At 40.3% G+C, this 24307-nt stretch overlaps 1 protein-coding gene across 2 annotated transcripts; it reads right to left on the bottom strand.

Moving 5' to 3' along the window:
- Positions 1–476: 476 nt before the first annotated feature.
- il6st (interleukin 6 cytokine family signal transduce) lies at positions 477–23327 on the bottom strand. 2 transcript variants are annotated; one of them, XM_041969501.1, is made up of 16 exons: positions 23110–23327; positions 22682–22759; positions 16010–16312; positions 15640–15787; positions 14566–14717; positions 14284–14432; positions 12049–12211; positions 10827–10906; positions 10057–10309; positions 8272–8451; positions 7825–7926; positions 5613–5759; positions 5388–5531; positions 4010–4100; positions 3708–3789; positions 477–2479 (listed from the first exon to the last, which is right to left on the bottom strand). In XM_041969501.1, the coding sequence occupies exons 2-16, from the start codon at positions 22749–22751 to the stop codon at positions 1871–1873; spliced, it is 2673 nt and encodes an 890-aa protein (XP_041825435.1). In that variant the 5' UTR covers positions 22752–22759; positions 23110–23327; the 3' UTR covers positions 477–1870. The 2 variants fall into 2 exon arrangements, with proteins under 2 accessions (XP_041825435.1, XP_041825436.1); XM_041969502.1 differs by having other exon boundaries at positions 16010–16306.
- Between the last annotated feature and the right edge of the window lie 980 nt (positions 23328–24307).

The following is a 24307-nucleotide window of genomic DNA, read 5'->3' as shown; positions in this document are numbered from 1 at the left end:
ATGAACCCGATGAACCCGTTCACCCCCTCCCCGTCCCGAGAAGCCCTCCGTTAAAGAGACACGACAGAGCAGTGAATGAAGGCTGCAATCTAATGCAGAGGGATTTACAACCGACTGGCGCGGAGCTGCTACACAAAGCCGTTCATTCACCCATTCACCTATTCACCCATTTATCTATTCACCCAGTCACCCCATCATCCATTCACCCATTTATCTATTCACCCAGTCACCCTGTGTTTTGGTAAACCCTCTTTCCACAGGCAAAAACGACCTCCCCTCTTCCTCCCTCTCGTCATCACTCCTCTCCGGGTCATTGCGGCTGACTATAAAGCCGTGGACCCAGTGTTAGATGAAAAACACTTTGTGAGAATCCAGTGGGAGAGGTACATCTCCATGTTTTATCTCCACGTTCTCGTTCTCTAAAGCTGAAGACCACATGTCACAGGAACAGAAGACAACACACTCCTGCTCAGTTGTCAAAAGCAGCTGATTGAAACTTTATTGAATACATGTCAGCTTTAACTTGGGTTGATTACATTCCTGTGCAGCATATATGTGAGCCAAAAGCATACTTGGTGAGGGAAACTACAACACCTTGGTAAGAAACTGTAACATCCATACAGAGCTGGAGGGTCTCCAGGGGTCTGCTGTAGTTCCATCTTTGTCCAAACAGTGGTCCATGCAGGTGTCGTGTTTAGTTTTCACGTGAGAAGTGTGGTTTTTCCAGGTGAGTTCAAAGCTGGCACACTCCCACTTGTTAGCCTGAAGTCACATTACACTTTACAAAGTACAGAAGCATCATGATTAAATGCAGAAGATATGTCAGGACCTACCTGAAATGACAACATGACACAAAGAAAGGCACAAAACCAGTGTCTCCCCTCCCCGGCCAGACTATTTACTATTAGTCTGCTTTCCGAGCGCAAACTTAATTTGACTTTTATTGGAATACGTGTAACTTTCATGCAGCTTCATGAACAGGATGTTCCAGCAGCTCTGCTGAGTCATGTATTCATGAAGCAGTAGCAGGTAACCTAACTCGTAACAGAAGTGGTTCCCAAGCCGCTGCATCCTCCACACATAAGGCTCGACTCCCAACGGTCCGAATCTTCACAAATAAGGACAAAGTGGTTTTTACTGGATTCTGTGAACTGCTGTGACAAAGCACTCATATGCCGAAAAACAGCTTCTCTCACCAAGACAATGCCAAATTCGGATTTTAATGTTATGAGTAATAACTTTGTTACTTATGCATTAACACATCAAGAAATTAACGGGTAAGTTTCACAGATTAATCTCTGAATCAACGCATTCATTCCCAGTTTGGGAAAGGCTGCATTACAGTGTGAATATGACGCGTCTGATTATTTAAATATAATTTAAAAATGATTTCAAACTTCTTTGTGGACTGATTTTCCAAAAGCGTTGCTCTAAATTTTCTTAAAGTTCAGATCTTAGAAAACGTGTTGATGTTAATAAAACCTTCAAACTGGATCCATTTTAAGCTGTAATACGGCTCAGACATTCCTACGCGGACAGATTCTGTTTGTTGATGCCTGTGCACGTTCCCGCGACGGACACGACGTTCCGTGACGTACGTGTGTGTGCGTGCAGCATCGTGTGAGACTCTGCCGTGGACACAGAGACGCTACCAAACGTCGTGGTGGAAATGACATTTGACGTTAGTTTTTTAATTAAAGGACGAAGCCTGAACCTGAACAGAGTTCTGTTGTGATTTAGCGTTTCATAGAAAACCAGATCAAATCAGCCTAAATTAATTTGATCTTCTATTGGAGGTGGTGAATCTCGTTCAGGGGGGGGAACCCCCAAATATAACGGTGGGGGAAACACAGACTAGTGGTAAGTGTTCTCACTGTGGCCTGTAGCCACCCAGCTGAGGCATGTAGCTGGAGGACGATGCTGAGGGTGCATCAGCTGACAGGCCGTCTGGAGCTGCTGTCAGCTCAGTGTCCTCCTCAAACGGACAGAAATCCATCTGGTCTTCATCCAGCTGCTGGAAGTCACCACAGTCCTCGCTGTCCGGGTTCTCCGGCTGCGTAAAGCAGGACTGTCGAGGGAAACGCTGGAAGTGTTGGCTGCCGTCCTGCAGCACCAGGTCCGTGTTCTCCTCCGAGTCCAGCAGCGGCTGCGTGGACTCTGACCGGGAGAAAATGCTATGCTGAGGCTGAAAGGCGGGGGTCTGGCCCTTGTACCCGCTGGAGGCCACGACGGAGGAGTACTGGACGGTGCTGGCTGTGGTGTCGGCCATGTCTGCGCCCTCGTCGCTGTCGGAGACGCTCTGGCGAGGCGAGGACATGCAGGATGAGCCACCAATGCCACTGCTGTGCTCCTCGGACAGATACTTGTCCTTCTTTAGAGACAAACTGGCCTTGTCCTCTTCAAAACCACGTTTGGCATCACATACACCCACATCCAGGACGCTGATGCCGGACAGACAGTTCTCCTTCGGCGTCTCGGCCTGTGGAGGACGACAAGGCGGACTGAAATTACTCGTGTACCAAAGAAAACTGGAAAGTCACAATTTCATCAGGCTATTGATCATCAACAGGCCGACAGATTTCAGGGTTTAAACATCAACTTCTGGTGGAAGAAAAGGATTAATAACCAGAGTTATTAGAAATGTTAACGGCAGCCATGTTTTTCTACATCCTCACTGAGGCCGTCCTGAGACAACCACATGGATCTCATATTTGTTTTTCTTCAGACTATTTATACAACACTTTTCATACAATTTTCAACCTAAAATACTTTCCAGAAATAACAGATAAAAATAAGCCAAAAGTGTTGGTGTCTCTCTCTCTCAATGAGCCACAGTATAAAACTGACCGGAGGTAGTGATAGCCTAGAGATGAAGTCAATAAAATAAAATAAAAATTGTAACAAATTAAAACACACCATAAATAGGAAAATAAAAACTAAAAATAAATAAGATTAAAAATATAATACTGTCCTTAAATTAAATAAATTTAACAAAGCAAAAACAGAAGAAAATACAAATAAAAATACTTTAAAAAGCTGAATGAGGATGTAAATAAATATAAATTTAAATGAAAACCAGATTAAAAATGTGAGTTTTTGGTCGTGTCTCATTACAGGAAGGTCCTGGATTTTTCTACCACAGTTGGCTCGTCTTTTATTCGTTTTTACACCCAAAACCCCCGAAGTCATTGGGAATGTTGCGACTGGAATCTCTGGAAGAACACATCAGATCCATATCTGGTAGGGATGCACCGATATTAAAATTTTGGCCGATACCGATATTCGATATTAATATTGTTGTTATGGCCGATAACCGATATTTACCGATGTCGATATATATATTTTGTTTTAAAAGGTTTAAGATTATCAGATTCTGTACAAAGTGAAAATAAGGCAAACATTAGGGGTGTTAGCTTCCCACCATTGTTTGTGATGTTCTGGATGGATCCCTAATATCTGGACTAAAATGGTGGAACCCAACATTTAGTCCATGTTGGTGTTTGGGGGTGGGATAAAGGCTGCACATCGCTGGAGCAACCTTTCAATCGCTATGGCTCCAGGTCATTTTATGTATGAAGAAAGCTCAGCAGCTGGGTGGAGACACTGGGACCTGTCCAGGATAACTGCTTGCATCATAACGTGGGCTGTAAAAGCTGACTGGCAGGTGAGATCCTGTTACTGGGGTGACACCCAGGTGAAGTCTTTACCTTCAAAGGATAATCAGGAGACCAGGTTCCAATGGTGCTCTCTCCAGGATCAGGAATCTGAGGCCAGAGGTTCTTCTTGATGCTGTGAGAGGAACCACTGAAAGTTATTCAGGGGTCAGAACATCAGACATGTTGATATGCACGACAGGTTTAAAGTTTCTGAGATGTTTGCATGTGGTCCGTCTAGTTCTCCTTTCTCCTTCACACCAGTAAATGTCCCAGTACGTCTTCTGTACATCTTCTCAACATGGTTCTGGAACAATACTTGATCTAATTGTGGAAAAAGCTGAAAAGTAACGTACGCATCTCTTTTACAGAAGCAGAGCGCGGCGAGCACGAGGACCAGGACCAGAAAGCTGCAGCTCACTCCGACCACGATGGCTGCCATCGACTCTGAGGAGAAGAAAAGGGGATATTCTAGATGATTACCATCACATTAAGATGATTTGCTGTAAAATTATTCTGAAATTGGTTAAAAAAACTTTCCCACAATAAAACCAACTAAGTTTAACTGAGTAAATATGAAGAGTTCAGATTAAACCAGACATCTTTGTAGAATCAGCCAGTAAAAGCTGGTCCAACCATTTATTGAAACTAAGGAAGGGTTGAAGCTGCATTCTGGCCGACATCCAATAGGACGATTTTTTCCCAGATAACTTGGAGCCTTTTTCTTTGCGGATATTTAACAGATGTCTGGAGAGCATCCAGCAGAGACCACCAGATTAAGCCTTCTATCAACGTCTGGGCTTGCACCTGCGCCAGGATCTGTTCGGAGAGTTCAGAGAGCAGGAAAGTCTGAAGCCTCCATGTCAGTGGCAACGTAGGTGAGTAGCACCAGGTTTAGAGATAAAGTGCATGCATGTTTTTTGTGGATGGTTAGATGAAGGAGGAAGCTTTTCTGATGCTGGATGCCTGAATTTATTCACGCTTGGTAATGTGTAATAAAATCTACTGCTTCAATTGTGATTCATCTCCAGGGATTTTTGAACACATTTACTTCTAGAAAGATTTTGCTTGAAGTGTTGGGACCAGTCTGAGGCAAACTGGCCCAGTGTGAGAACTGCATCCAGAGGAACTGGGAGAGGATCCAGGAACTGGTCTGAGACTCTTAACCCCGTGACGTCCATTGTTACAAATTTATGACCTTTTTTTTTTTTTTATTTAATTGATTAATATTTAATAAGTTACTGTATTAATTTATTTTATTATTTCTCTGTATTTATTTTATTATTATTATTTCATATTTAATTGTAGTTTATTTAATTTCAGTCTATTTCTTTTTGTTTTTTTCCCCCTTTTTTTAACTGTATTTATTTAGTTTTTATATAACTAAATAAATTCAGGCATTGAGGGGTTGACCTGTCTGTCACAGGACAGGTGGAAAACCTCTGGTAGCCTTTAGGCCTTAATGACTTGGACGGAGGTCACAGAACAACCTGCCCTCCATCAGGACTCCATCACCCACTTCCACCATGATGCAGGAGGCTGAAGGACCTGATCATGTGACTTCTGAGAGCACCACATCTGAGTTTTATGCTTCAATCAAGAGATGGAGGGATGGTTGAGGTTCAACTTTTCTGTGGTTTACTTCCCCAGTTTGCAAATGTTTTCTGTACTTTGTGGAGTTCCAGTTTAAGCAGAGTTTGTCTGTAAAACCTCGGCTGATGGCGTCTCACTGACCGTATCTGGTGGTGGTGAACGAGTGGACCGTGCCGTTCCTTGACGGTCCTCGGACGGTCGAAGCCTGCATCCACACGTCATACCTGGTGTTGTGTAACAGCTGCGTCAGCGTGTACGAGGTGGTGTTACCCGGCACCGTTACCGCTGCACATGAGCGAAACAGGAATCAACAAGTTAGCCTGGCGGTTCACATACTGTAAGGAAAACCACTCCTACCACACATACCGCTGACTCTATCCCCACTTCTGAAGAAAATGGTGTAGTTTGTGATGAAGCCTTGACGCATTTCCCGTGGAATCTCCTTCCACACCAGCTTAGCCTTGTCGTGTCCTGGGTTATCCATCAGTTCCAGACTAGGGCCTTTCAATGGAACTGAAACAGAAATGTACAGGTGCTGTCATAAAATCATGAAAAGTTATTTCAGTAATTCCATTCAAAAAGTGAAACGTGTACAACGTAGACATTCATTCTTCACAGACTGACATATTTCAAATGTTTATTTCTTTTCATTTTGATGATTTTAACCGACAACTAATGAAAACCCCAAACTGAGTATCTCAGAAATTTAGAATACTGTGGAAAGGTTCAATATTGAAGTTTTAAGTAGTTCTGTAATTTTCTGGGATATTGAATTTGGGCTACGACCAGACCAGCAGAAAAGCAGAATGAAAATGAAGCATTTGACAATACCCAACTAGTGTTTAAAAAAAATTAAAGAAAAAACAATTCTCACATACTAATCAATTCTAAAATTCAGTCTCTAGTTAGATATTAATTAGCACGGGTATCCATACTTAAATGCCACGTTGGTGTCTGCTGGTTCACGAACTTTTCTCTAATAACAATAACATTTCTCTTTGTCTGTCAAAACCCATGCAGATGGGCAGAGAATAGTTACTTCTGGACCAGAAACTGCTGCCAAAAGATAAACAGAAACATACTATGCTTCTGTTTATTTCTTTAACTAAATGCAGTTTTATCCTGGTGGATCAAAGCTTTGAGACAAGACAGCAAAGGTGAGACATTTTATGACTGTTTTACAAACATAAAGCATAAATCGGGTCTTCTTCGGCCTCTGGTTCGGTGATTCTTGGTCATAGCTTTCAGTAGAGGAGTCGTTTGTTCGTGTTCATGCCGTTGGGTGGAGACAGGGAAACATCATCTGTGTTTATGTATTTTTTTGGACTTTGTGTACCTGGTCTTTTAATTATTGTTGTCTTAACTGTGTTTGTTGGTGATAGAAATGGTTTTACTGAGCTGGTAGCTGAGACTGGACTTTCTGTGGATACCACACATGTTTATAGTTACATCTACAGACCTGACGCTACACCCGGAAACAAGATGTTAACCCTTAACTCCCGGTAGCGGAGGATGCAGGTGAAGCTAAACAGTCAAGCTAAAAATACAAAGTTAGAGAATTTATATCCAGAAATCTGAATAATGAAGCAGTGAAGGTGCATGGATGGAAGTTATTGTGCATATTGTGAATATTTCTCTCTCCTCACCATCTAGAAGCTGTGAGATTCTAATCCTGCTTTCTGTCTGTTCACCTGATGCTGATATTCATCACATATTGTTCCTTCTGTGTTTAGAAGGAAGCAGCTTCACAGCTTTAAATTCATCCTGCTGACTTTTTACCTTTTAGTTAGTAAACCCTGAACATTTCATCCTTCTTTTCAAATATTTGATTTTATAAATTTATATGAAGAAATATTTTAACTGTTGTTGTTTAAAGAGAAAACTGCTGCTAAACCTGTTTATGTGTTTAGTGCAGGGGTCTGCAGCCTTTCCAATCCAAAGAGCCATTTTTCCCTCAGACAGCTAAATAAAACTACTTTAGAGACGCAGATGTTACGAGACTTTTCAAAAAAGACTATTTTTAATTTCTGATAAATATCTATTATAGGACATTTGTTGTCATTTTTGAAGAACCACATTTTTATTTCTGTTTTTAGGTTTCAAAATAAAGAAAAACAAATATTTAGCAAAAAGAGGAAAACTGATTTTGTTCTATATGCGATGTAGATATTTGTAGAAAATGATGGAAAAAAAGGCCCATAGTTTCCAACCTAATGACAAGAAAAATAGATTAAAAATATTACTGGTACTTTTAGTGTCATTCTGTTGTGGAAATTCAATGCAATTATTCCATTAAAAAATATTGATAAAAACTTGTAAGAATTTGGGAGAGTGAACTTTTAAAGGTGTTACATTAAAAAATAATAATCTCACCAACAAACAACTCTGGTTAAACTCTGCAGAAATTTTTTTACATGATACAAACATGAGAATTAGTTCTTTAACAGAGTGGTGTTTGTAATTGGAAAACAACACTACAATAGAAATTGCAAATAACAATAATAATTGTTTATTTATTTATTTTTTTTAAAACCAGACAATGGACAGTTAAACAGAGTCGCTGAGGAAGATCTCTTACCTCCTTCTTCCAGAAAGGCTTGTAGTCGAGCTGGTTTCCTGACCCATCGGGAGCGTATGGGATACACGGACACGTTGTAGCAAACAAAACGCTCCAGCTCTCCTGGATTTAACATAATCACACGTTAAAAGTTAGTTTAGTATTAAATGTTAGTCTGTAAAGACTGACAATAGGAAATGTCCAACTAAAGAGTTAAAACCAAACAGACAGAAACAGATTACTGTCCACATTTAACTGCTCCTGTTCAGATCAGATTTACTATCAGCTCATATTTCCCATCAAATGGGAATAATTTATGTTTTGTTTGGAATCAAATATGGGATGATTAGATTAGGAAATCACTATATTCTGGTTTTATTTACATTTTATACAGCCTCCCAACTTATTAGGAGTCGGATTGAATTCCAAATTTAAGTGTTTCCTAATTCCTCAGAAGAAAGAAATCACCTTTAATTGTAGTTTGTCGGACTGATCCAGCTTCTCTCTGCCAGTTTGGCCACATTGTTCCATCATCCTTGATCCACTCGATCACATATTCTGATACAGTCGTGTTATTTGCCAGTTTCCACTCCAGGTACAACTGACCCTCATGAGACCAGACCTTCAGGTCCTTCACTGGGGTAGGCCCTGTAAAACACCCACATATATATAAATACATGTAATCCTAACTACAGATATATTATCATTAATGGCAAACTTCTGATAAATGATGGAGTTATCAGATACGTCAAGTGATCATGTAGACAGCAAAATCTGATTATTCTTTATCCAATAATAAGCACATTTACAGATTAACAAGTGTGTTGATCTGATTTTTCATAATCAGATAACTGTCATTGAGCCCGTTTACATGCACACCCAAATCCAGTAGCTGGGAGTAATCAGATTATTGCAGTAATCTGATCTGATGTGTCTACATGCACTTCTTCAACGAAATATTTGAAAAGCCCTCATCTACATTTTTGTCTATGATCTTTCAGAGTACGTCCTTTTAGTGACGTAACTTCCGTTTTTTTTTTTAAAAACATCCGGTCTTTGAGCATGTTTACATGCAAACCAAAAATTCCATCATTATCTGTCAAATATGAACCAGGGTTGTCAGAATATCACATTTCAGAGTGATTGATGCGTTAATTAGATTATTACAGTAATCTGATTACTCCTAGATATCTGATTGTCATGGTCATGTGAACAGGCTCCTTCAATTATCGGATTTCTTTGGGAAGAAATTCGATGGACAGAAAAACAGAGTGCGCTCCAGATGTCTTATTTCTGTGAATAAATGGCGTCATAACCAACCAGGAAACCGAATGGACAAAACATATTAGAAAGAAGTTAAGCAGACAGCAATGATCTACAGGGAATCTCTGGATTCTCTGTAAGTTACGAGTTCTCCGATCAGAAAAACAAGGTCACTTCCTCATTTCCGAGAAAAATTCCATCGGAAGACGACCTTAGAGACACCTGGAAAGCACTAGTAGACCAGGGCAGGACCTTCAGTTAGCAACCATAAACACCATTTCTCATTCCTAACCCCTCATTTCCTGCGGTTTTGTTCCGACCTTCGTGGAGCGTCAATCCACACCGAGACCGTGTCAGGTGTGGAGCGCCTGCAAGTGCAGTCCGCCTAGCTGGATCCGCCAGATCAAGAAATCACAGAAGTGGAGAATCTTTTGAATCTTGAGATTCTCCACTTCCAGGATAAAAGTCTTTTCATTCATGATAAATGAAAAAAATACAGATTCCCTGACAAGTTGATGACGTTTACGTGGTTCAAACTGTTGACTAAAATGGCCGTGAATAGCTGCGAAGGCCGCGGTGCACCCGGTGGAAATGAGGGGTTACTCTCGTCTCACTTTTCTGCAGTCCACTAGCTAGTAAACGCTCCTAATAACTATTATCTACACTCATAGTCCACCTTATCAGGCCCACTTTGATAGCACCGGGTTGGACCCCTTTGTCCTTACAAACTGCTTTAATTCTTCAGTGCCATGGATTCACAAGGTGCACCGAGTTGCTGCCATGCGATTGGCTGATTAGATATTTATGTCTACAATAAAACGAACAGGTGAACCTGACAGTGGATGGTGGGTTTATGTTACTGTGTTTATGCTTCTTTGTTTACACTTTGAGCCTTCCAAATGCTACGTGTCAATGACTAAATGTTTATGCACCAGATATTACATCCACTGGTTAAGATCATAGCACCTTACAGTCACCATGAATACCTACTGTTTGATTTAGCAGGGATGCCCAAGTACGCCTTAGGAGATGTCCCCACAGAATTATTTGCAGTGACAGCAACTAATACAGACTCATTGTCAGCCAGGGAGATCTCTTTAAGTTCATTGACTCTTCTGTGACTGGAGCGGCTGTCTTCCTCGGACCTGTTGACTGGGATACTCTCCAGTTCAGGATTTCCATGCTTGTGGTATAGAATGGATATGTCAAATCCTCTTATATTCCCATTCGCTCTTTGAGGATCCTGACAGAAAAATATAAACACAAAGTATGTTATCTGTCCATTTAAGAAGTACAACACCCCCAGGCAAACAGATACACTATGTGGACGTAAAGGGGTTCCTTCAAAAGCTATCAAACACATCTTACGTATGCTTTTATAGCAGAGTCTATGAATGCACGTGATGCATCATTTTGTGAGGGCAATGATTACATTTCCAGCATACTGTCCTTTCTATGTTATCTAGAATAGATACAGTTAAGTCAACAGGTATTCCAATCCTGGAACACGACTGGTGTGGATAGAAAAAGGTGTAGACTTTTTCTAAAGGGTGAACCTTTTATTTTTGAAGTAAAGGATCCAGCTCACATGACAAAGTGATTGCTGGTTTTGGGGCTTAACTCACCGGATAATTTAAGAGCTGTCTGTAATTCCACATGAATGACTTTCAAAATGGCTTTTTTGAGGTTTCATTCAAACCAGCACTGTAACATGAGTGTCCTTCTGATTTCAAGTTGAACTGTTTTATGTGGAAATTTACCTTCGCAATCAACTTCACTTGTCGTCTATTTGGGCCACTCTCAACAATGGTGCTCCATAAATCCGGTTTACTTGATGGTACTTGAAAAAAGAACAAAGAGAGCGATCTTTATTGGACAAACGTGCAGGCTGACCAGGTCACGACTGTGAATCTGCATTTATTAAATGTCTGCTGTTGTACAGAACATCACGCAATGACGCTGCACAAGTTGGTGTTTTTGACTGAGGTCACGGCTTATCCCTCATATCCTGTTAAAGAAAAGTCACGTTGGCACCGACAACCACAAGATTCGTAGTTTGAACTTTAAACTCCAATAAAAACATGAAAGAATGTCTGTTTCACTTATAAAATATTTTTTCATGAAAATGTTGTATCATGAGTTAATTCATTAACCCTTTAGATGCCGGCTTTGATTGCATTTACCACTGGTGGCTTTTCTTTAAAAAATACATTATAATAAAACAAATTTGACTTTAATGATTATTACTATAACAAATAAATAAGATTAATTCATTGCAGTACTTCAGGCATTTTGGGCCTGAAAACTAGCAGATTTGTTCGCTATAGACACATTAAATTAAATCAAAGTGGAAACAAATTTTGCTTGTAAATTTCTCTTTTCTCTGCAGGAAACCGAGTGATCTTTTACAACAAATAAGATTCCTTGTGTCATGGCTGCAAACTTGTTGAAACTAAAATGACTTTGATGTGAAGTCAGTCAGGATGGTTGAGGTGAAAAATATTTTCCAGGAGTGTGTCTGTGTGTGGTAAAAGTAGACAGAGAAAGACATAATATCAATATTTTTCATTTCTTGCCAACAAACAACAGAGGAATGTTCAGGATTGCAGCCCACTGGGAGAAAAAATATTTTTAAAAAAAGGGAAACATGCTCTGATATGGATAGTTTGGACTGCTACTGGCATGTTCATGACAAAATGTGTGTGTGCATGTAGCCTAATTATCTAATGATACAAACACGCAGACACACACACACACTTATTTTGTCATGAACATGCCAGCAACAGTCCTGAAATCTTGTCCCAGAGTGAGATAAACATCTCACACTGTCAAAATGCAGCACGGGAAATTTCATTGCTATGGAACAATCTCAGCATTATTTCAATGAATGCGCTTCACAAAGTTCCCCAAGAGGGAATCAACATGCAATACATAAATAAATAAATCCTTTTATTTATCTGAAACACTGGCCATAATACTCACTATCTTCTGGGGTTCTTTTGGTCATATTGGTGCTCCAGTTGCTCCAGTACCCGCAGTCGTTCCCATTCATTTTGCCGCGTAGCTGAATGACATAATCTGTGTAAGGGTGGAGGTCCTGGAGTCTGAAGGACTTTATAGGAGAGACAATGTCTGCAAGAGGAACCTGTAAAATATAAACCACATCGATCTGTGACTCTCATACACAGGTTTTAAAGTAAAAAACATCCTGAGCCTGAACTTTTTTGCGGGGAGCGGAGGTGCAGTGGATCTGATGCATACACACTACAGGCAAACAGCTTTTTGGCTTTGTGCTTGGCACAAGATGACCTGCAGTTTAAATGGGAATTTTAGAAAGTAAAGGCAATAATGTTATGAGGACATGTGAAACTCAGTCAGACTAATTCATTTAAATTATTCATTAAGCAATCATGTAATTAGTAAAGGGCCATTTATATATAAAAAAAAGAGAGCAAAAGTGAACTGTATGTAATTTTAAATTGCAACATTTCCATCGTTTTTTTTTTTTCAAAACAAACGATATCAAATTCGATTATAGAAAATACAAAATAAACAAATGCAATTTAATACACTAAACTACAAGTCAGTTCAATTAACAACAACAGCAACAAAAAGGTTAAAGTGCTCCAAGACCTGATTAAACTGTATACGAAAAAATGAATAGAATATAAATACAGTTTACTTCAGAAACTGAGAACTACTAAATTGAAGCCTACAGTGCAATCCCCACAGCTCATTGACACTTTTTTCCTGTTTTATTTCTCCTTTCTTTTTTGGTTGGGATTTGACTCCTCTGCTCTCCTTTTTAACATGGATCAGTCACCGGGGCCGCTACGTCAGCTGTGGCTGTTGCTCCCGGCAAACGACTTGTATGTTTGGAGCGCAAACTGCTGCTGGGTTCTCCTTCGTGGCGTAATAGAACTTTTTTGCCACTAGTTCCATACACCAGCTTCTTTAAGCATAACACAGAAACAGGTAGGCCTACCTGGCTCTCTTAGTTTCTGGCAGCAGCTTGTCGCCTCCACCCCTTCTTCTATCCATACCCAGCGCCATTTGGTTCTAAGGCCGTTGTCAATTAGGACGTCTTTCCCTGGTTACATGAATGTACGCTCCATTTTTTTAAAATCTGATTTTGGTAAAACAACCGTCAACTTGGATGCTGCGTTCAAGACCACTCGGAGATAACGTTCATGCTACAGGTTAACTTGGCGGAGAAAAACGAAGTGTGGTATATTGTCACTATTTGCTGAACACTGAAAACATGCAGCAGTAAGTTCTGCTTATTTTCCAAGATGAATATATTTGTAATTTCCGACTTTAACACTGTTTATTGTTTTATATTCTACAATTCAGAGTCAATTCAGAGTCTCAACCACTATAACCATAGTTTTTTTTTTTTTCTTGAATCATAGTGAAAAGCCGGAGGTCCGGCACGGTGCCGGAATACTTTAAGGCCTGCTTACAAAACCAGACAGAAAACACACTGACCAACGGAGGGTTCCACTCCAATATAACTGTAGGGGAAACACTGTTATGAGAAGCATTCAGGAGCCAGTTACTGGAGTTATGCATCCTGGTCCTGTTCCAGGATTCACCTGGTGAATCTGTTTCTGGTTAACGTGGCAGTACTTCAAATACAGGGTCAGTGTTTGTTTTACTGCATTCTTGGTTGACTTCATCAAACATCTACAGTTTTTATATTAAGTGATGTATTATTTTCCCTTTTTAAGACCAGATCTGTAGTTTTGGCATCCAGATGAGTTTAAAGATGTTATTGACCTGGATAATTCTCTTTACATAGTTTGTGTGGAGTTGACACTTATCAAGATATTAAATAGACAGTTTCTTCTGACAGCATAAATCTGAGTTACATACTTGATTCCTCATAAAAAAATGGGTCAGAATCAAGGAGAATTGATAAAGAACCAGATTAATAGGCAGAATTCATAACGGCACTGATTTCAATAACATCTCATCAATATCATCTCCGTCCCTATTTTTCAGGTTTTTTTCACTTTAAATACTCAAATAAATGCTGAAGCATTACAACAAATTTAACCGGCAGCTGAAGGATTAAATGTTAAAGGTTGCTGGGCTTTGGCAGCTTTTGTAATGTAAAAATAACACATATGTTTACAAACAGACTACATGTACATGCTAAATAAAGTGTGAGAAAACTGGGGGATTTGTGACCCAGTGGGTCTCAGACATACTTACGTAGGTCCACATGTGAGATCCACTTGTGCAGTATCGAATTTGAAAAGTAATCGAGTGAACATTAAGAGAATGGGTCCAGTTTATGAGAAGAGAGGAAGGAAACTCCTTCTCTGAAATGACTTTCACTTCTGATGGAGGGTTTGGTTTCACTGCAACACATGAAGCAGGCAGTCAGCACCGATGAAGGGTTGGCATGTCACACTTTGGTCCACTGAGTCAGTTGAAAGCACAAGCAAACGGCTGTACTGCTGATTATTATTCATACTCAATAGTTTTACTCACCAATGCAGTTAGATTCGGTATTCAGATGCTCAGATGAAACCGTCCCCAGATCATTACGCGCTTCCACCCAAATGTCCAGCAACATAAAATCGGGGAAGGTGCTCAGAGACAGTTGGGCTTTGGTGTTTGGTGTTGAGGTACTCTTCTTATCACTGTGAACAAGACATTTAAAAACACATCAGATGTTACACAGTGGTGCATACATACACTGCCTACGCTTTAAATTATCCCTGTGTTGATAGAATGATATTCAATCCAATAATCTCATGCATGAGCTAAACACAGCTACACCGACCTGATGTGGTTCCTGCTCATCACTCTCTATGCTCTTTTTAACTTTTAATGCTTCAGCTGCTCCGGTGTCACAACCATCTCTTTATTCTGTGTGGTTTTAATATTAAACTGATATCTGATATCTCCTCCACCGATCAGCATGTGAACATGGTGGAGGGATTTGAAAGCTGAAGGCTGTGTTGTTGGGAGGGATTAGCCTCTGGTAGGGTACCCTACCCGAATTACGGATGTCACTATTACTTGATTTAACAACTAATTGTGCTATTAAATACTATGATTAAGTAATTGTAAAGATTCCCCACTTTCCAGGAACAAGCGTGTGATCAGATGAAGAAGAAAAACAAAGATAAACGTGTGTGTTCCCGCTTGTGTTGCTTTGTTTTTGTTCCATGTTTTCATGGGAAAGTCTGGTGGAGGAAGTGTTTTTCCCTCCAAACTAAAGGATTAAAACCTCCTGGTGGGATTTCTTTGCTTTTAGAAAAAATGAGCAGGGTGTGATGGTGGAGGGCGTCTCAGCAGCCTGTAAAGCAGGACATAAAAACCCGTAGTGTTTTTAAAAAGTTCAGCGGACGTCTGAGCATTAGTTTAGCTCTTTGAAAAAAAACATCAAAGCAGCAGCTTCATCTATTTTATTTATCGCAGATCATTTCGTCATCGCAACTTTCAACAGTTTTATCGCAAATCGCATCTTTTCCTGAAGTAACTTCATGATGCTGCAATGAACCAAAGCAGATACGTTTCCAGAATCTACGATGCGAAACCCTGCAGAGGTATACTCACTTGCCATATGTAGCTATCAGCATGTATGTTGTAGGAACGTCTTTGGTTTGACGTCCGGTGACCTCCCATTCACAAGTGATGATTGGAGAGATGGAGGACTTCTCCTGAAATGCTTTACACGACAGATTCTCCGGCTTCCCTGGACGATCTGACATAAGGACAAACACACAGACATCTTCTTAACTTTTGTCTCCAACACATGTAAACTCATTTTTGTTTAACTACTTCTACTGTACAGTCTTTTTTATTTTTAATAAAAAAGTCAAAAACATCATCTGGCCAGCATCCTGCTCCAAAACTTGCCTGAAGTCAAATATCTAAATAAAAATGACCATTTAATTCAGTGTTAAAGTTTTAGGGTTAGACTTACAGCCGGTTCTAAGCCATATCCCTTGAATGAATTTGCCTTCATGCAAGATGACCTGGTGGGGCCTCTTTAGTTGACACATCAACCATTCAGCTTTTTCACTTCTGACGGGGAAAGTGACACTAAGTGTTCTGTTGATCTTCTTGTAGTGTTCCTCAGGTATGCTAGTATTAGACAGCCGCCAGTAGAGATCATCCACAGTGATTTCATCTGTGTTAACGATCGTGCACGTAGCTGTGAAGTTTGTCCCGATCTCCAGCACTGGACTCTGTGGAGTAACCACCAGGTGGCTGACATGTCCTGAAGCTTAACACAAAAACATGGAGAAAAAAAGCCTTTAATCTTCAAATTCAACCAACACATCAGCAAAGATCATTTCCATGAGTTACTGTAGCAGCTGTTCTGTTTTCTCAGAGCATGTGCTGACAAGTTAGTCCAGACTTCCTCCAAGGTCCCTGTTCACACTGTTTATACACACTTAACAGCAGGAGGAAACATACTCTCTGAGCTGGAAATGCAAGGGAAGGGCGTCTGGTGAGAGCACAGAGGATGAAGGATGTAATGCAACAAGGACTCTGGGAAAGAAAATCTGATCTGTTCACAGCACGACAAGCAGATATGGATGGGGCTCCCTGCTAACAGTTTGTATGCTGTCTTAATATCAACTGGATATATCAAGAGGAATATTTATATGTAAGAGCCACTAAGTTTGATTAAACTTTGGCTTCACTATACCACTCCGAATGGGGAGAGCGTTTCCCCGACCATTACTCTCCACCGCCCCCCAAAAGGTCAAGTTAATTTATTTTAATCTCATTTTCTGAACACCAAGTCACAACAGAAGTCAGTAAAAGTCACCTTTCTTCTAGATCGGGTTTCTACTTTGTTATACTAAAAAAAAAAACGACAGTCTGCTCTGATCATCAGACGGCGTGTCGCAGCTAGTCTCTGTGTCCATGATGGAATTCCTCTCTGATGCGCACACACACAGACACAAGCGTGCACACACAGGAGATCACACTCTCAGCTTTGTTTAAACTCTTCCAGGGAGGTGAAGATGGAGCTTTCCCAGCATTTCTCCTGAACACAACAGGCTGTCAGTAGTTTATTTATGCTAAAAGTTTATTTTGACTGTATATAAAAGATGGACGGAGCCTCTGTGACATCACCCGTAGGTTTCTGAAGAACTGAATTGACGCTCATTGGACGGTTCCCACTGTCGCCATCTTGGCAGCGTCACGCATGTCATCATTCCTGGAAATTCCAAAAGTAGGCAAAAAGGCGGAGCTGAAAGGGGGGCTGTGAGGGTGGGGGCGGATGACAGATGTCTATCAAACTTCGAGCTGCCTGCAGCTAAGAGCTAACTGAGCCAACTCTGATCTAACATGAGCTAACCGGCTACTGAAGGTAGGTGGGCTAAAGCTAAGGCGCGCTGTTAGCCGGCTAAAAACCGCAGTTGTGCTACACTCTCCCTTCTTGCCACGAATACTGGATACATGTCAATCAAAAGGACACGCCCCTAATTATGCCGAATTTCAAGATTAAATAACATCCAAACGGATGAGTTAGAAAAACGTTCTCCCCCCTCACAGTTGTCATGAAGGTAAACTTGACCTTTTAATCCTAAAATGGATTTCTGTACCAGGCTTTAAACGTGTTTGTTTCTGCTGTGAAGTTGGTCTTTTTAACATGGGAGTCTATGGGGATTTGCTCTGTTTTGTAACCAGGCCCTAGTGGATGAGGGGTGAACTGCATTTTTTTTTGCACCTCCGCATAGGCTTCATATTTCACCGGATGAGGTTGCCGCTTGGTCATAACATGTAAAATACTCAAAATGAAAGTTTTCGTTTAGTATTTATATCATATGATGTATGTTTATGTCACTATTTACTTCTTTATACCAGAGCTTACATTTAGAGATTTTGTTTGGTATTAACTGACTAATTAATCTCTCTTTTATCATAACTATCCACCAAGGACAAACCTGTCCAACCTGGACAGACGCAGCGAGGACGAACCTGTCCAACCTGGACAGACGCAGCGAGGACGAACCTGTCCAACCTGGACAGACGCAGGACCTGCTGCAAAGTTTTTCTGTGCTGTTTATTTTTTTGTTGTTGTTTGTTTGTTTCTTTAGTTTTGGGAGAAATGTGTTTGATTTCATTTCTGTGGTGATGATGAAGGTGAAGATGGACCAGATCCTTTTCAGTGTTTCCCTCAGGCTCACAGCCTTGGGAGGGTGGCGGCGGAGGGAGGGGAGATTTTTTTTTTTAAATGTCATGATGAAAACCGGTTTGTAATAATGCAACATTTTTATACGTTTAACTTTCATACAGGCTTAATAAACTGGACGTAAATATCAACAACCTTAAAATCAGTACTGGTGAATAATGAAGGTATTGATGAACTCTGCAACAGGTAACCTTCCTATTACGATGTTAATATGACACGTGATAATAACTACATCATTTAATCATATGACAGCTACATGCTGTGAAGTCACTTCGCAATTTCATACTAATTTTCCATAAATGACTAAAGAGATAAAAAGAAAACCACTCAGGACAGAAAAAAGTAAACTTTTTAAAATGTCCTGATGAACCAGTTCCCGTGATGTGCACGATGTTCTCGGCTTAATATCGCAGCAGGAAAAACTCTTCGGCTAGGGCGAGTGTCCATCTTCACCTCCCCGGTAAAGTTTAAAAAGCGCGGATATTTGCGTCAGGTTGACATGTTTCCGACGTGCGCGCTCCGTCAGCCGCTGCCGATGGCGCGTTCACCCGTCCAAGAGCACGACATGGAGCAGCTGAGACCTGCTGCCGTGTGGATAACATCAGACTGTTCTGTTGTGTAATAAAAACAAAGTATAAACCTGCTCTGGAGGAAACGGAACCTGAAAGGACTTCTGCTGTGACTTGGCGCTGTTCAGAAAACCGGATCAAAATGAATTAACTTGACCTTGTAGGCTGCGGCGGCTCCGCAGTATAATGGTAGAGGAAACTGCTTTTCTTTATCTGGTCAGACTTCACCATGAGCTTTAAGATAAAGAATGTAAAAATTATAAAAATAAAATCATCTCCTGGTTGGATCCAGGGTCCGAAATTAACACTCGCCAGGCGCCAAATGCGAGTAAATTTTTTGTTTGGAGAGTAAATCTCAGAGGGCTGTCCGCCAAATGTTTGTACTAAATTCAGTCTTCCTTTTGGTGGATTTATTCTTTATGTTCCTCTGCTGTCTGCATGTATGAACGACACGCACATACACAAACACGCACTGACGCAAACACTCGCAGGTGACACGTGAATGTCAGTGTTTCCGTTCTGTTTACCGTTTAGCTCAGGCTAATGAAGTAGGTAAATATGTGGAGATTTTTAGCAGGAGCCGGCCAGCTTTCCAAAAGTAAGCATGGCGAACTGGAGGATAAATCAGCAGCTTACAGCCTCAACCAGAAAGTTCAGTGAAAAGTGATGGTTTGGATATATCTGCTTCTCACGCGCCGACTGTAGGCGGTAACACACCTGCGCATGCTACGCTGTCAGCACAGCAGCACTCTGTTGGAGGTGATGTTAACCTGTTAGCTTAGCTTAGCTGTTTTCAACCTGAAGGGTGACGACAGCTGCATAACGGGCGCGACGTGACTGCGCGAGACTACGAACAGCTGTCAACCGATTAACTTATCAGTATAATAATAATGTTACATATTGTTATTGTACTGATCAGTTATTAAGTTCATTATTATTATAAATCAGCTTTTATGGTTATTTTGATAAGCTATTTATATCTAATATTACTGATTTGTCATGAATCAGACCAATAAGCTTTAATTATCATCTGTCACTTCCACTTTCAGTTTGGATACAACAAAACAGTATTATAGAAAGTAACGTGTGCGTAGAGGTATGTGTGTGTAAAATTATTAATTTGGCCAGTAAAAAATAACTTGGCCGGTGAGTCAAAAAGTTAATTTCGGACACGGGTTGGATCTGCAGAGCAGCAATAAAAAGATTAAATGAAAACGTTCTCAAACAGCAGAAAATTTTAATTTCTTCCTATTGGTTCCAAAGCCACCCGAATCAAATGTCCAAACTTTTCTCATCAAGACTTCTTGAACATAAGGCCTCATTCACCAATATCTTCTTACGAATCTTATTTTAAGTTGTACTTAAGTTGTTTAGGGTAACCATCAGATTCACAAACATGTCCACAGACTGCAAAATTATTTGTAGCTTTCCTCTTAAGAATGGTGAATACCAGTCTCTCTGTAAGTTAAAAGGCCAGACCAGCTGACCCTACTTCACAGATAAATGCCCAAAAATATTCAGAAAGGTCAAGACCGTGTGCTAAAAAAGGCAAAGGTGAGACAGAGACCAAGAAAAATAACAAATATAAGGTCAAAAGACTGAATCAAAACAAATAAAGAATAACAAAGATGTGCACTTTTTAACCAAGAGGTCACCTCCGTCTCCTGTTAAAACTAATTATAATAACAAATTCCAGTTATTAAAGAGCACATGCAGCAGGTGACTTGGACATTTCTGGAATGATGTTCTTGTAGTTGAGGGAACGGATCTGGTGAGAATGTTTCAATGCACACGTATGTTCAGTCTACTACACTGATGATTTTAGGAAGAACACAAATAGAAGTAAATCCTGTCTTAACTGCAACTAGCTTCCAAATTAATCAAATAAATAAAAATGAAAATCTAACATTAGGACATGAACTTCAATATCCGCCATTTACACAACAAAAAAGTTAGGGATATTTATCTTTTCATATGTCAGAATGAACCTAAAATCCACTGTAACCTTTACAGGTGGACTTAATTTGACCCTCTTTAAACTTTAACACACATATACACAGCGTTTAAGTATTTATTGCACAACATGATGATTAACTGCGAAAAAATAAATAAATAAATAAAAACCCAGACCACACCTAACACAGGACAAGTTGCTGACATGTTGATATTTTATGTTGGGTATACCCAACACTGGTGGATTTTCTTTCTAATAAATACTTGTAGACGAAGGGATTGTCATCACATGACTAGGTAAATATCCTACATTTAGCATCAACTTTTACATTTAAATTTCACCTACATTTTGAATATCTCTAAAGTTTTGTGTATTTAAAAATAACAAACTACTTTGTAAATGACCAGAAGTTATTTTAACTTCCCCACAGGGGTCGCCACAGCAAATCATCCTCTTCCATCTGACCTGGTGTGGAAGTTGTAGGATGTATTTGCATGTACATTTGTGTAATGTGTGATTTTAGAGGTTCGTGGTGGTCAGCGGATGAAACACACAAAGTCAGAGTGCTAGAATAAGTGTGTCAGGTTTATTCCCCGCAGCTCATGACACTCATCATTACATCTCAATGGGTTCAGCCTTATAAGCATAGCATAGCTTGCCCTACCTTTGACACGGACTGGAGAGTCAACAATCCCGGTAGAGTGGCTTAGAAAACCCCGGCTGGGCGTTCGTATATGTAACCCGCAGCAGACTCTACCGAGATGTGGGATTTCCCCGTCTTTATACTTATTTAGAAAAACACAACATCGCATGAGAGAGAGGATGGCCAGTCCTTTCCCACAGGCGAGGATGAGTCCTGAGATCCTGTCTTGTAAACATATTTACAAGACACCCTTTTCTCACCCTTCCAAAGATAGGCAGTTACACAGGCACCAAAACAAGCAGAATAATATAACAAAAACAGTATACAGGTGGTCACTTGGGACAAAACAAGCAGTTATACAACACCAATAGTATACAGATGGTCATTTTAGGACACAAATTAGATATTCCCATATCAATTTGGCACACGTTTTACGCCGGATGCCCTTCCTGACGCAACCCTCCACATTTATCTGGGCTTGGGACTGGCCCTCAGGGACTGGCTTGTGCCCCCCTTGGAGCTGCAGATGATGGGGATTTAACCTGGGAGTCATTAACTTAACGACTGTACTTTTATTATTGTATTTTAAGGAACTGAATACCAGAAAACAACACAAACACTAACTTGGTTCAAACATGTTGACAATCAGATGTTTGTAAGAATACTCCCGAGTGTATGTAGGATTTCTTCTGACTTAAAAACAAATCCAAGATACGAAGATGTATATAATCGTAGGACTCAAGAACAAATTTGTTCAAAATAAATGTTGATGAATGAGGCCTAATATCCTTTGGACAGACCAGACCAAAGTTTGGTCAGAATGCACAAAAAACCAAACACAGCAAATCAGCACAAACACCTCAAACCACCTGTCAGCACGGTGGTGGGAGGATGATGATACGGACACCTGCTGTCACCGAGTGGACTTCGGGTTAGAAAAGTAAATAAGCAGAACATAAATTAATTCTATAAACTATCGCGGCAAAGACAACAGGCCCAAAATTCCTCCGCAATTATTTTTTTTCTTCGATTGCAGACTACTCTTACACCTCATATTTGTTAATGTTAAATAAATTATTTGAAAAGTTTTTGTTGTTGATTTGAGGTTATATTATGAAACTAAATTTTGAGACTAAACTTGATTTAAAGGACTAAGTCACGGTTTTAGATTATGTTTAGATGTGTAAGAGCTGAAAACAGAGGCTGAACTTTCTTTTCCACATGACTGCATGCTTATGTACCATGACATCCTTCATTTGTTTAGAAATTTTACTGACCGTCCGCAGCGGTGAAGGCAGTGGCGAGGCAAGCAAACCCAGACAGTAGGAGCAGCCTGACGGACACCATGGTGGAGACTGCATGGGAAGAGAAGCAGTCGGTCAAAAAGGACAACAGACACACAAGTCTTGCAGTCCGAACATAGACGCAACACAAGCAGTCTCCGTCATGTTTGTATAATAACAGTATAATTTTAAGTATAAAACTCACGTCCAACTCAGTTCTAACATTTATAAGACATTTACACTATAATAAATAAAACTGTGTTAGCTAGTATTGGCAAGACAATCGAAAAAGATGTAAAGTAAACGTGACGGCAACGTCTAACACAGTCGTGACGACGAATTAGCATCGTTACCACGTATGCTAACGATGCTAATTCTGCCTATTACACTGTTTCCACAATAACAGGAATTTGTTTACTTACCTAAATATATATTTAAACCATCGCCATTTAATCTTAAATCTTACAGAAAGTCAAATTTCCTTTGACCAGTTTGTATTCCGTCTGACTCAGGTCCTTGTCACTGGTTCTTAGGTAGAACCACCCACTTCCAGTTAAGTAAAATTAGTGTTAGAAAATGTTGCGAAGCTGCGGCCTTTCAGCCGATCTCACACCATCCGGATGGCTCTCGGTCGCTTCTGCTCACAGTATGTCCGGCTTTTGCTGGTTTACGTGTCTGCATCAGGGCTTAGTAAACCGTGTCTTGATTGGTCAGCAAAACTGGCAGTCAAGAGGCGTGAGCCATATCCGAGGTCTCAGTGTACTGCTCTTTCCGGTATGTCTCCGCCTCTCGCGTTACAGTAAATCGCTCACACTGCAGCCACTGAATTTACATAAATATGCGACTCAAGCTGGTGAGTCCATGCTGGGGTCTGACTGGAAAAACCCCCACAAAAGAGAACCGACCCTGTTAACTCAGCACAAAGATAGAAACGCGGTAAATTGCACTTTTAAGTAATCGTTTTGTTATATAAAAACAGTCTAAAGTATCCTGCCCCCTGTATGAATGTGTGATTATTTGTTGTTTTATGTTACTTGTTAAAATTAAGGGGAGTGCTACATCGTGATAAACATCCTGTTCCAACGCATATATTCATCTGGGAATAAGATATGGTTCATGAGATTTGCAAATCTCAGTTTGTATTTACATTTTACACAGCCCCAACTTTTCTGGAGTTGGTTGTATCATTTACAGAATTTAAGCTCTGTAAGAGCTTCAGCAAAAGTCTCAATTCTCAACACGTTTTAAAGACATTAGTCATTTTAGTCAGAAAGAGAATTTCTGTTGCAACTGTTGCAGCTGTTGCAGCAATAACAAACTGTAACCTGCAATAACAAGCTGTAACCTGCTGAGTGTAGCACAGCGACTGTAATTCATCCTCACTGAGGAATAATGCACCATGTCACAAAGCTCAGATCATCTCCAACTGCTTTCTTGAACATGTCTGTGGATTAACTGTGCTGCCATGGCCTCCACAGTCACCAGATCCCAGTCCACTAGTGGTTCTCCAACTTTTTGAGCCATGACTCCCCTCGTTCCTTCTTACTGACCCCATATGTTGGTGTTTGCGTTTGTATTGATGGCCCCAATAAAAATTCTGAATTTATTTGATAAATGCAG

The sequence above is a fragment of the Melanotaenia boesemani genome, chromosome 19 (assembly GCF_017639745.1).
Source record: "Melanotaenia boesemani isolate fMelBoe1 chromosome 19, fMelBoe1.pri, whole genome shotgun sequence".
Taxonomy (NCBI): Eukaryota; Metazoa; Chordata; class Actinopteri; order Atheriniformes; family Melanotaeniidae; genus Melanotaenia; species Melanotaenia boesemani.
This window is presented reverse-complemented; position numbering and strand designations above follow the sequence as displayed.